At 38.2% G+C, this 13,421-nt stretch overlaps 1 protein-coding gene across 1 annotated transcript in view; it reads left to right on the top strand.

The window, feature by feature from the left end:
• Positions 1 to 10,873, top strand: part of LOC101735737 (ankyrin repeat domain-containing protein 13D) — a 56,457-nt gene extending 45,584 nt beyond the window's left edge. Inside the window, exons 11-12 of the mRNA XM_038012372.2 lie at positions 8,549 to 8,746; positions 10,083 to 10,873. Coding sequence (XP_037868300.1) covers positions 8,549 to 8,735 — 187 coding nt within the window. The 3' untranslated portion in view covers positions 8,736 to 8,746; positions 10,083 to 10,873. The remainder of the gene's footprint in view (positions 1 to 8,548; positions 8,747 to 10,082) is intronic.
• Positions 10,874 to 13,421: the final 2,548 nt, after the last annotated feature.

Raw genomic sequence — 13,421 nt, 5'->3', positions numbered from 1 at the left:
ATAATAGAAAGAGACAAAGCGATTCGAAACAACCGCTGAATAAAATAAGAAAAATTTTAAGTATAATAATATGCTTTGATTTTCGCGAGATTACTTTTACGATTTAATCTCTTTTTAAATTTTTTGGTTTTTTTGTTACCGACGGGTGAGATACTATTTGATTATGTTGGCGACATTTTTGAAATTTTACATGAGAGCCATTTAAAAATTAAAATTTAGAAAAAATATCATAACAATAAACTTCTTTAGCTATTTGAATGGGGTAAACTTAATTGAAGTTCAGCTGAAAAACATCATGGTAAACAGTCGACGTCGCCCAAAACACGTAATTACGGATCCTCTCGATCCATTAACGGTGCTTTTAGGTACCTCAAGCACCGGTCACCGTCCTCCTCGCTTGCGACGAAGGGCTCGACGAGCGAATTAACCCACAGACACAGCCCACTGAGTTTCTCGCCGGATCTTCTCAGTGGGTCGCGCTTCCGATCCGGTGGTGGATTCTGCGAAGCACTGCTCTTGCTAGGGTCAGTGTTAGCATTACTCCGGTTTGAGCCCCGTGAGCTCATCTACTAGCTAAGGTTAGGCTGAAATAGCCTCTCAAGGCTATCAGCTTAAGTAAAAAAAAAAAAGATATGGCGATTTTTATTGCGTCATGTTTTACCTTCATAAGTGGATGTCGTTCGTTAGTCAGCACGTGCTAGGAACGTGCTCGTACGTACTCGAACGAACATTCCTTCTCCCAGTCACGTGGGGTCGGCGCAACATGTTTTCTCCTTCTATACTCCTCTGTCATATACCATTTTCTCGCTCACTCCTCTCTTACACATATCGTCTTTCACGCAATCTATCCATTTCTTAGACGATTAGCGTGGTATGGACATGTGATGCGTAGAGAGAAGATGCATGTGACTAGGAGATTGATGGAAATGGTAGTGCAGAGGGGGAAGAGGTCGACCGAAGAAGACATGGATAGAGTGTGTGAATGACGATATGAGAGAGAGAGAGGAGTGAGTGTTGAGATGACGGCTGATAGAAGAGAATGGAAGAGAAAAATTAGCTGTGCCGACTCCACCTAGTGGAATAAGGTGGAGAAAAAGAAGAAGACGCAATCTATCCATTACTTCTTAGGTGTACGTCTACCTCTATATCGTTCCACATTCATAGTTAACACTCTCTTACCAATCTCATTGTCATTTCGTCTCATCACATGTCCATACCATCCCAAACTCGAGCGTACTCGAACGAACGTCTTAAGAAATAATTACAGTAGCATGCGAGGAGCCGTGAGTACAATGGTAACCTTTTCTTCAGATCACGACGCTACTAGACGTGACCTGTGAAAGTTCTCAAAACCGCTCATACATTCACGTTGGGGTGTTACAAGCCCATTGCTTACTTCGGTACTGCCCACTGTCTACTTCGGTACTGCCTATTTTTAACCGACTTCAAAAAAGTGGAGGTTCTCAATTTGACAGTATGTTTTTTTTATGTTTGTTACCTCATAACTTTTGACTGGGTGAATCGATTTTGATGATTGTTTTTTTATTAGAAAGCTGACGCTTCCCGTGTGGTCCCATTTTAATGTAGTCCAGTTCTGATTCAGTCTTAAATTTGCAATAAGTACGTGCGCGACTCAATATCACGCCAACCGATTTCAATGATTATTGTTTTTAGTGTATATTAATTTGTTTTGGGATATCTGTTTTTTCTATTTGAAGTCGGTTTTTGTTAAAGCATATCTATTTACAATTATTGTACTACGCTATTGCTCGCTGTCTACATTCCGGGACAGCGATCGTTACAATAAAACTCAGCTTTTAGGGCGAGAAGAATTTTTTATTTATTTATTTGTTTGCTAATTACACTTTATGTATTGTAATACATTGCCGAATTTAATGGCTAAAACATTCTCTATCACTCATCAAAACTAATCAAGGAAAAATAATGGTAGGTGCATTGAATTCTACGTGCATTTGATACGATATAATAAAAAACTTGTTCTAGATTTTTTAATTACTAGCGGCCCGTTCCGTCTCCACTCGGGTCTTTAACAAAAATTTCAACGATACTTGATGTTGTTTTATTTTTTAAAATAAAAGAACACTTATTGCGGCATAACTATAACAGTTAGACATATGCTGTCGCGACACTTTTTGTAAATAATAATGAGTTCTACAAAGTCGTAGTACATTATTTTATTCTATCATCAATCGTTTTCGCAGGGCACGCGATGTAAAGACTTTACTGGTGGTAGGACCTCTTGGGAGTCCGCACGGGTAGGTACCACCACCCCGCCTATTTCCGCCGTGAAGTAGTAATGCGTTTCGGTTCGAAGGGTGCGGTAGCCGTTGTAACTATACCTGAGATCTTAGAACTTATATCTCGAGGTGGGTGGCGCATTTACGTTGTAGATGTCTATGGGCTCCAGTAACCACTTAACACCAGGTGGGCTGTGAGCTCGTCCATCCATCTAAGCAATAAAAAAAAATAAAAATAAAAATATTTTAGGTAATCTTTTTACACCTTGGTTTACATCATTGAAGTTTTAGTAAGGATCCCAATTTTTTTTCCAAATCCTAAAAATTATAGCCTATATCACTCGGGAATAGTGCAGCTTCCAAACAGTGAAAGAATTTTTCAAATCGGTTCAGTAATTTCGGAGCCTATTCAATACAAACAAACAAACAAATCTTTTCTCTTTATAATATTAGTATAGATATAGATAGTATAGATAACAAATATAGCTCATGCAAATGGGTTCTTTAAAAAAACTTACATTACTGATACTGTTCTAGAAATTTCAAAATAAACGGATGTAAGATCAAATACATATCTTCGCCCCACACGAAGTCGTAATGATTCATTGGGCTCCGTTCAACAAACTCATATACGACAACATTAGGCAGTGAATTATTTAACATCACGTTATCTTCGATTGGCGACAGCTTGTCGTTTTTGGCCATGAGAATTGCTACGCTGCAGTTCACTTTGTCCAGATCGTAAGCCGGTGGAAGAGCGTTGCCGTATCTAGCGATGTTCGCCGCCGGACCGTAATCGTATTGGGCGAACCTCCTGCTGTTACTGTTTTGGGCAACGTGCAGGCTGTTCTTAACTGAAGTGCTCACCGGGTAATAATTTATGACCGTGCGAACGAATCCTCCTTTGAACGTGTCGTCGCTTTGTCCCGCCGTGCTCAGCAGTATGGCTTCGCACAATTCACTACCGAACGGTCGGAGACTGCAAAGCAATTCTACGATGAGTCTCGTCGTTCTATCAAACAGCTCGTACTGGTTTAATGCCTTGAATATTACCTCTAAAACGGGCGCGATTAGAATCAATAATCTAACTGGAGGTCGTATATTTTGAGCGTATGATAAAGGCCCTAGTGTTATTAGGGGTCGAATCTTTTCATTGTACTCGGGGTAAGTGGATAAGAGCACGAAGAATACGGCGCTTCCTTGGGAATGACTTATGACACTCAGTCGATTTTGTTGGGTCTTGTTCAGTATGTAATCGATTTGGGCGGGCAGATCGTACACGCCGACTTCGTGGTACGAAAAATTCCAGTAGGCCGCGACGTCTATATCTGCGTTTAGCGTCACGTGGTCGCGGGAGTATTCATTCCCCCTCATGTTCCCGGCCCACACGTCATACCCGGCTTTGGCCACGGATACCAACATAGATGTGTTCCCTCGGACTATGAACGTGCGTGAGGAATCCCCGAATCCGTGCATAAAAAAAATCGGCCTGGTTTTGTTGCCCGGTATATTGAACAGGGTGAGTATGTAACCGTCTTTTGTTGTGATCCTGTGAGCAACGCAATCGTATCCGAGAGTTTCAGCTATTGATGAAAAGCTTGCCACGGTCCCGGACGAGTCTTCCGTGGCTACACCGCGCTTAAATGTTAAGAATACGAGAGCACTTATTAATTTTAATGTTTTGAACGACGACATTATTGTTGAATCTTGAACAGCTTAGTGAACATTTTAGTGCCGACTTGGCCATAATATATACGCATAAATATTATTATAGTCGCGAGGAGCTGGGAGATAAGATCCTGAATTTAAATTTTTTATCATAATTGTCACAGTTTCGAAGTCGACATTGTCAAATTATTTACTGAACTAGTCGCAGGTCGCGATTTCACTTGCGCCTTTAAACTATATTTTTTGTAACTCAAAAAAAAAACACCCATTTAGCTAACAAAAAATAAAAATTCGAATAGGTAGGTATAGTTTATTCAAAATCGAAACAAGATAAAATTTTTGCAAATACAAAATCCGTAAAAACTACATAAACAGTAACTTTACTTTTTTTTCCTACCTATTCTAGTAACCTCTAGGAGTTATTCTAGATTCGCCGAATTAGTAGGTGAGCTCACGGGGCTCAAACTTGACGATGCTACTAACACGAACCCTAGCAAGAGCAGTGCTTCCCAGAATCTACCACCGGATCGGAAACGCGACCCACTGAGAAGATCCGGCGAGAAACTCAGGGGCCTGTGTCTGTGGGTTAATTTACTCGTCGAGCCCTTCGTCGCTAATGTTCGTGTAGTTCACGCGATAACTTTACGCAAATCATTCGACGACCTTACAATCCTTGTTAGCAATATTGTAATCCCCAATACATACATAGGTAGGATACACCAAAAGTTTTGCCTAAGTCACGTTACAATAATATAAATTAAATAAATTTCAAATGCTTTTTCATTCGTTCAAATCATACACTAAAACATTCCGATAGTTAGTCTGATTGGATGCCTTCTATCAGCTACTTTGAAACGATCAAACCTCTCATAAAATCTTTTAATTCTTAAGATAATAATGACCCTTCACGGTATCTCTGTTTACCAGTACTGTTGCATTGAACGTATCTCTCTCTGTCGGGCGTCTCCACATTGTAATTATTTCCTCAACTGGTATCAAGCAAAATCTTCTTTCCTTACACTTATGATTGCAAATTAACTTGGTCTATTCAATGGCATATAGTAGGTACTCAATGTGTAATACAATTCAAGTTGTCTGCCAGAGGCAAGATGAATGCATTGTAAGTATTACTGGTGGTAGGAACTCTTGTGAGTCTGCGCGGGTAGGTACCACCACCCTGCCTATTTCTGCCGTGAAATGTAATGCGTTTCGGTTTGAAGGGTAGGGCAGCCGTTGTAGCTATACTTGAGACCTTAGAACTTATATCTCAAGGTGGGTGGCGCATTTACGTTGTAGATCTCTATGGGCTCCAGTAATCACTTAACATCAGGTGGACTGTGAGCTCGTCCATCCATCTAAGCAATAAAAATAAAAAATCATTGTTGGCAGACTACTTATCACAGTGCTTGTGAATACTATAACACCTTTAGCTTCTGGGCGGGTTCGTCGTTACCATAATAGAAGTTAAGGTCCAGTTTTTAAACACACTTCTGACGATGGGCAGGTCTTTTGACCACAGTTTTCCATTCTTGCTTCCAATGTCCAGCTAGCTACTGATCGGTCAAGAAGTGAACGAGTTAATGTTAGTTTCCTAAGTGATAGTAAAATAATATTAATTGTAAGTCATAAATTCCAATCAGTCATTCAGTTACTAGCTTAACGAAATATTGTCGTTTGGTTATTAAACTAGACATTAAAGTCGCATCAATCTTAGACAAAATGACGGAAAATCGTCGTAGATGGTATGGCACTAATATCATGAGACGGGACGAAGACCATGTAGTGAAAATCGTGTCGCATTAAGCTTGCCAGAACAAAAGAGAGGCAGAGGCCGCCCGCAATCGACCTGGTCGTCAAACATCGAAAGAGACCTTAAGAAAGCCCAATTGCCAAAACCGACAACACAGGACAGATCAACCTGGCGCCGTAGAGTGAGGAGACCCGACCCCAGATAATGGGAACAGGGAAGAAAGAAGAAGGTTCTTAAACTAGGCCTTTCCCAAAGTGGGCGATAACGCCCCCTTGTGGGCGCTGCAGGCCTAAAGGGGGGCGGTAAGACACACAGAAAAAAAATAGGGGCGTTGTGTAGAGGCTCTGGAGGCGATTTGTGATTTTATCTAGGAGGACTCTTGGACACCGTATGAGTTCTCGCTATAGTGGTTTTTAAGTAGGTTAAAAAAGGGGGGCGCTAAAAAATAATTTATTCTCAAAGTGGGCAGTAGATAAAATGAGTTCGGGAACCCCTGAACTAGACATAACGGTCCAGCAGTCGAAATGTCCCAGAAGTGGACACAGCAGAAAGTTGACAATTATTTTGACGCTGCTCATGTTGACTAACCCTCTGGTTGCCTAAGCGCTCCTGTATGTCGGAATTCGCAAACCCTCAATATTCCATAGAAGATACCAGCGCCGTCCGCTAAGTCAATGTTCTTGGTGAAAATCTATGGTTAAAAATGAGCTGACATCATTGTTATCCATTGTTAAATAGCTATTTATATGTATCAAATATTTTTATCAGTTCAATTAAAATTTGCCATGTTGTTTTAGAACGTTTCTTCTAATAATTGATTACGGTAATTACTAGCTTCCATTAATAAATAAAATAAATCAGCCGGTCTTCTGTAATGCAAACCTGTTTCTTGTTATTCTCTAGTAATATCTACTAATTGTATGTATGTTGAAATTGAACATTTTTAGGATATATTTTTTCTGTCCTAGTCCATCCGTTGCCGCAAAAATTATAAAGTATGCGTATCGTCGAATGTAAAGAATAAAAATAATAAATACCAAAAATAGTCTTAAATCTGTCGTGAAAATCGAAAAAAAACTAAGTTTTCTCCTACAAGTTTAGAAACCAGACAGCGGTACTTGTAATATTCCCAATCATTGCTGTAAATCTATGACGTGTTAGTAGCGTATAAGGTATATTTTAATTTTTAAACAAAACGTGTGATTTTACATCCGCCCAAAAAAAATTATCCTAAAAACTGCCAATCGTAACAAAACAAAAATCTTGATGTGTTCCGATCGACATTCGCGCGACATATGTCTTGAAGTAGGGTAACGCCCACTAAGTTACCAAATGATTGCTTATTCAATAATTCCTGAAGGTTTATTATTTTCCATCGTTCGAATTGGATTTCGTGACTGCTCCACGAGAAAATAGTACCCACCACGATTCCGTGTGGCCCGTGTGTATAGTACGCCTTATCACCTGTAACACGGGTAGATACCACCATCCTGCCTATTTCTGCCGTGAAGCAGTAATGCGTTTCGGTTTGAAGGGTGAGGCATTGTAACTATACGGAGACCTTAGAACTCATATCTCAAGGTGGGTTGCGGCATTTACCTTGTAGATCTCTATGGACTCAAGTAACCACTTAACACCAGGTGGGCTCTGAGCTCGTCCACCCATCTAAGCAATAAAAAAAAACAGTACGTGGGGTTGTAGCAGCGCATCCTCTTATCTTGCTGCAAAGGGTTTTGGACGTCAAATTTCCTTGGGTTATATCTCAGTATCTCCATTCTCCATCATTCTCATCTCCATCAACGGCATATCCATTGCAACGTGCCTTAGGAACAAAAGACTCTTCTTGTCTTGATGAAAAGAATTTTCTGTTTTTTTTGGCGTTTCTTCTACGACATCCTATTTTGGATCAATGATTTGAATTTCAAATATCAAAAGATGTAAATATCACATTTTATTCGTATTTCTATGTATTTTCATACATTAAGACTAAAGTAATTAGTTAAAATAATTTATTGTTTGATTAGATTCCCGCCATTGCTAATTTACAGCTACTTTGTTGCATACTTTAGATCAGGGGTGGCCAGCTTGATTAAAACGAAGATCTACTGTTTATTGATGTAACACTCTACAATCTACTAATGACATTTCTTGAAATTTAGTGAAACAATGTAGTTCAGTATACAAATAAGTAGTATATTTTCTTTTATTAAAAAGATGAACATAAAAATGAAATCTTCTTCTTCTATCTTCTATAGTTATATATATAAAAATGAATTGCTGTTCGTTAGTCTCGCTAAAACTCGAGAACGGCTGGACCGATTTGGCTAATTTTGGTCTTGAATTATTTGTAGAAGTCCAGAGAAGGTTTAAAAGGTAGATAAATATGAAAATGCTCGGAATTAAATAAAAATAACAATTTTGTTTTTCATTTGATGTGTCCCCCGTCGCCGTCGGACGGATTCCTTTTGTTTGTTTCAAGTTTATTTTATACAAAAGTTTAGGTCTTTTATTTATTGATTGAGGCACTACGAAGTCTGCCCGCTCAACTAGTTATATAATAAAAGAGAACTATTGTGTGGAAGAGAGGATAAATAACGTGACGTAATGGTCATTAATAAATGATACAAGATGAAGACGATGCGTGCAGCAATTGGTGATTACGTTGCGTAGTCTGTTCTATGTATTTATTTATTTTTTGTCTTGCCACGATCGACCGGTCGATCGCGATCTACCGTTCGGCCACTCCTGCTATAGACAAACGTTAGACAAATTCGATATGCCCTAGACGAAGTTTGTTGAGAGCTCTATATATGTTTGGCACTTGAATAAGGATTACAGTAGAGGCTAGATTACATTGCCAGAGCTTCCGTAGGGCGATCGAGGCGTCTCTGGCGACGATGACGATGTCTCCGCCTACTCCTCCGCCCATGGACTCCGACCCTGAGCTGCAGGAGGCGCTGGCCCTGTCTGCGAAGGAACAAGCCACAAGAGCTCAACAGTTGGAGGCAGAACAGCGCGCGCTCGATGAAGTTCTACGTCTCTCGCTAATAGACAAGTAACAATACAACTGGTGAGTTCATTCTATTTACATTTTATTAATACGCTTTTATTAACTTCCGACGTATGTGTATGTTTGTAACGGAATCTTTGAACACGATTTTGACCCCCTTCAAAACGTCGGATTAACTCGAAATTTGGTGTACTTATTAAGGACCGATGACAATTCAATATTAAAAATTGAGAAAAAAATTGAAATTGAACTAAAAAATAAAAAATAAATAATAGTTTAAATAAACTCACAAAATACGCTTTTATAGATGTTATTAAAATAGCCCTTCTACTAATATCTGTTCATAAAATATTTATAACTACTGATACCATGAACATCCTGAAAAGCACCCCACGCCTTTTTTTTACAATAAAATCATTTTTTCTTACACTATTTTTAATTCAAAATATTTTCTATAAATTTATTTTCTATTTTTTAGTCAGATTTTCAATAAAAGCGTATTTTGTTAGTTTTTTTAAACTATAATTTATTTACAACTAGCTGTGCCGGTCACTTCGTCCGTGTTCCATTTAACAAAACATTATTTAATTTGAAAAAAATATCAGATTTTTTTCTAAGATATAAGAGCCTAAGTTACTCCTTATTACATCAGCTACATGCCAATAAAGTTCCGTCAAAATCTGTCCAGCCATTTCAGAGCTTAAGCGAGCGCCGCATTGATTCCTATCAATCGTGTCTAGAGAAGGCTATCATTCCCTATTCTCTAAGGCAACCTAGACAAGACAGAACCAAGTTTGTCGTGGGTTATGATGTGGATTGGAGGAGCAGTAGTGTGTTGTGGCTTTTATATTTATGGCATAGACGTTCTAACGAGTTCACGGGTTCATTTGGTGTTTTTACCGGAACTCACAGACATTACAGCCTGAATGTTCACCCACCTTGAGGCATAGACAGTCACCCTTCAAACCGGAAAGCATTAATAATCCCGACAGAAATGAGGAGTTTGGTGATACCTACACGTCCGAGATTACACGGTCTAAAACCAGTGAAAACCTAGCTAATATCAAGGAAATTGAATAAATACAAACTACACATATTGGGAACGGCGATGCACCGAGCAATAAGCATTCGCTACGTAGAAGATCTTCACTTTGTCGTCTGCTTTAAATAATCTATGTAGTTTATACGAAACGACAAATCCTGGCTTTGTCTCGAACGACTTCGTCGGTGGCTACTTCTATCTATGGAAACCAGGAGACACTGTATTTACTTGAATCGCCCCTGACATGCTCACCGCCATACTGGTCTGACCTTCGTCAGCCTTCGAATGCAATAAAGGAGGTTTAAAATAAGTAAAATAAGTAAAATTTGGAAATTTGGTTTTTTTTTTTTTCAGAAAAGATCTCACCATCCGTGCGTCCAAACCAAATGAAGACTTATTCCTACTAAGTTTTATTGTTATATTACATAATAATATACGCTAAATTATTAGCATAATAGTAAAACTGTAATAATATAATATGATATAATCTAGTTTTTTAAGTAATTTGACTTGTACGGTTGTATGAAAAATAGTTTCATCAAGGGGTGCGATTGATCATTTGTTTTAAGTAATTATATCTTGACTAGATATTGAAAATTTAAATTCCGTGTAAAATACAATTTTAAGGTAATGTTTTTACAAGATATATACATACATAACTTTTTTTTTTGAGTTTTGATAGGTAGGCCCAGACGTGGGCGAAGAACGAAATGATTTTATTGTAAAAAAAAGCGTGGGGTGCATGGTATCAGTACCTAGTTATAAATATTTTATGAATAGAAGGGCTATTTTAATAATATCCTAAAAAGCACTCCACGCTTTTTTTACAATAAAATCATTTTTTCTTACACCATTTTTAATTCAAATTTATTAAAATTTATTTTCTATTTTTTAGTTGGATATTCTATAAAAGCGTAATTTGTTAGTTTTTTTTAAACTATTATTTATTAATAAATGAAATAAGGTGTTTTGGACAAAAAACTGAAGACGAGATATTTTTCTTAAAACAGACTGATAATCCACTCCACGGTAGTTATATCATATATAATTGACATCTTGTATTTTTATTTTACAGTAATGGTTACTATTTATTAATATGAATTTGTTCTACATTTATTACGTTAATAAAATTGTTATATTCACTCTTTGTTAACTTTAGATTGATCCGAGCGACAGTTGTTAATAGGAAAAAGTTTTTTTTTTTTTATCAACAATTTTCGATTATCGATCTTTTTTTTTGAACAAAACTTAACATTTGCCGACTGTCCCGCGTATCGTGCTACATTTGACGGACTATTCGCTCACATCGCGCCATAGATGCACTCGCAATATGAACATCTATTTTCTTCAAAGAAACTTTTGTTTCTAGTTTTATTTGGGGATGCAACTTTTCGAGGATTGAAATGACTGTAAACTATTAAAACGAATCGCGAAAATATTTAGCTGATATTTTAAAAATTCTGAACAATGACGTCGCTTCCCGAGACTTGAGTTAGTGGCTTCGAATGTAATATGAATGTTAATAGTGAACAAAACTGTATGACAACAACTCAGTCAATCTGTTATTGTAACTTTTATTATTATATTCTTTCGCTATCTGTGTGCTGATAGCCTAAGGTGATGTCCCAGCTACGCCTGGACGGGGAAGCAAGCCGACGGGCTCTAGCTGAAAGAATTTGCTAATTTTTTTTTAACACCTGGCAATCACAATTTACGGATAACCGGCCACGGCGGGTAACGGACCTGGTTATGTCGGACTGCAGCGATCCTCGGAAGAACAAGAGGACGCGGACCAAACTCCTCGCTCTCTTCTAATTGATCCTAGAAGTGCTAAACACTAGCCCTAGCAAGAGCAGTGCTTCGCAGAAAGCACCACCGGATCAGAATCACGACCCACTGAGAAGATCCGGCGAGAAACTCAGTGGACTTTATTATGATTTACATTTCACTGAGGATGTCAATGGTATTTATTATTCGAAGCCAATACAATACCGATAAATTATATAATAATGTTAAATTATAACAACTTTTATCGGCGTTTATATATATATATATATATGTATAATACATTTCGACACAGTACTACAGTTTTCGTGGTCATCGGACGCCCGAGAATGTGATGTCCGTCTACGTTTGAATATTGTTACGGGTTCGGGATAAATAAGGGAAGAAATAAAGGAATTATAAGGAACACCTTATAATTCGTTCTTCCGCTTCGCTTCAAGTGATCCGTTTGCTGTTTCCCTTCTAGTCGATCCGATTACAAACTGCCTTCGTGTAATCTCTGCAACGCTTTTATAGTCGACAATACATCTCTACAATTATCGAGAACATTCCCATTAGGGCGAGTAGTTTCGATATGTGTTTCCGCTATTTTATAATTCTCGAGCGTTCTCGATGTCACTAGTACTTTTGATATTCGTTTCTGCTATCCTATGACAGATGGCGTTACCCTTACCCGCGTAACAATATTAAATACCCGTCAATTTTTGTAAAAAAATGATTTCTCGACACTCATTGTAGTTTTCGCGCAGAAAGAACCAATAGTATCTTGAGGTCTGGAAGTTTGAATCGGGTTTTCATTTCCACGATAATAGGATCGCTGGTATCAGAAAAGCGCCAAACATCTTCTGTTTTAATGTTAGAGTATTGTCTGAATTCAGCGCCTTGCATACCACACGAGCAATTAGCTTTTCTTCAGCGAGTATGTAATTCTATTTACTTTTAGTATTTTTTTAAGAAATAATTAAAAATAGGTATTATTTAATGTTTGTTCGACTAAGCTCTAGTACTGTTAATAATCGTCAGAGATCTCTGTAGTGAAATTTTATTTAGACGAAATACGCAACTTCCAGTTGTATTTTTAAAGATTGTTGTTAAGAGTACCGTGTCTTGCGGTTCTGTTTGCTTAGTGCGAGCGTTATATTTTACAAATTTGTATGGAGTTTGAAGTCGTCATGGCCTAAAGGATAAGACGTCCGGTGCATTCGTATCGAGCGATGCACCGGTGTTCGAATCCCGCAGGCGGGTACCAATTTTTCTAATGAAATACGTACTCAACAAATGTTCACGATTGACTTCCACGGTGAAGGAATAACATCGTGCAATAAAAATCAAACCCGCAAAATTATAATTTGCGTAATTACTGGTGGTAAGACCTCTTGTGAGTCCGCACGGGTAGGTACCACCGCCCCGCCTATTTCTGTCGTGAAGCAGTAATGCGTTTCGGTTTGAAGGGTGGGGAAGCCGTTGTGACTATAGAATAGATTATTAGATATATTAGAACTATATCTCAAGGTGTGTGGCGCATTTACGTTGTAGATGTCTATGAGCTCCAGTAACCACTTAACATCAGGTGGGCTGTGAGCTCGTCCACACATCTAAGAAATAAAAAAGTTTGCCTACGTTTACCGCTAGGGGCGCTGTTCCAACTCCATACAAGTTTGAGTTAACTTTTACGCTATCGACAACGTTAAAAAACTCGCACTAAGTACACAGACACAACGTCAGTCTTATGATCAAACGAGCTGGTGACCTGTCCGACTGGGTGCGCTCAGATGTATTTGTTTTTTTTTGTCACAAATAAGTTGGTACTGAAATTGATGAAGCTAAATTATAGAAAATTAAAAGATTCGCTTTCTTCTGTTTTAAACAAAATCATCGTCTATGAAGTTGATGTATATATAATACGAA

The sequence above is a fragment of the Bombyx mori genome, chromosome 8, assembly GCF_030269925.1.
Source record: "Bombyx mori chromosome 8, ASM3026992v2".
Lineage (NCBI taxonomy): Eukaryota > Metazoa > Arthropoda > Insecta > Lepidoptera > Bombycidae > Bombyx > Bombyx mori.
This window is presented reverse-complemented; position numbering and strand designations above follow the sequence as displayed.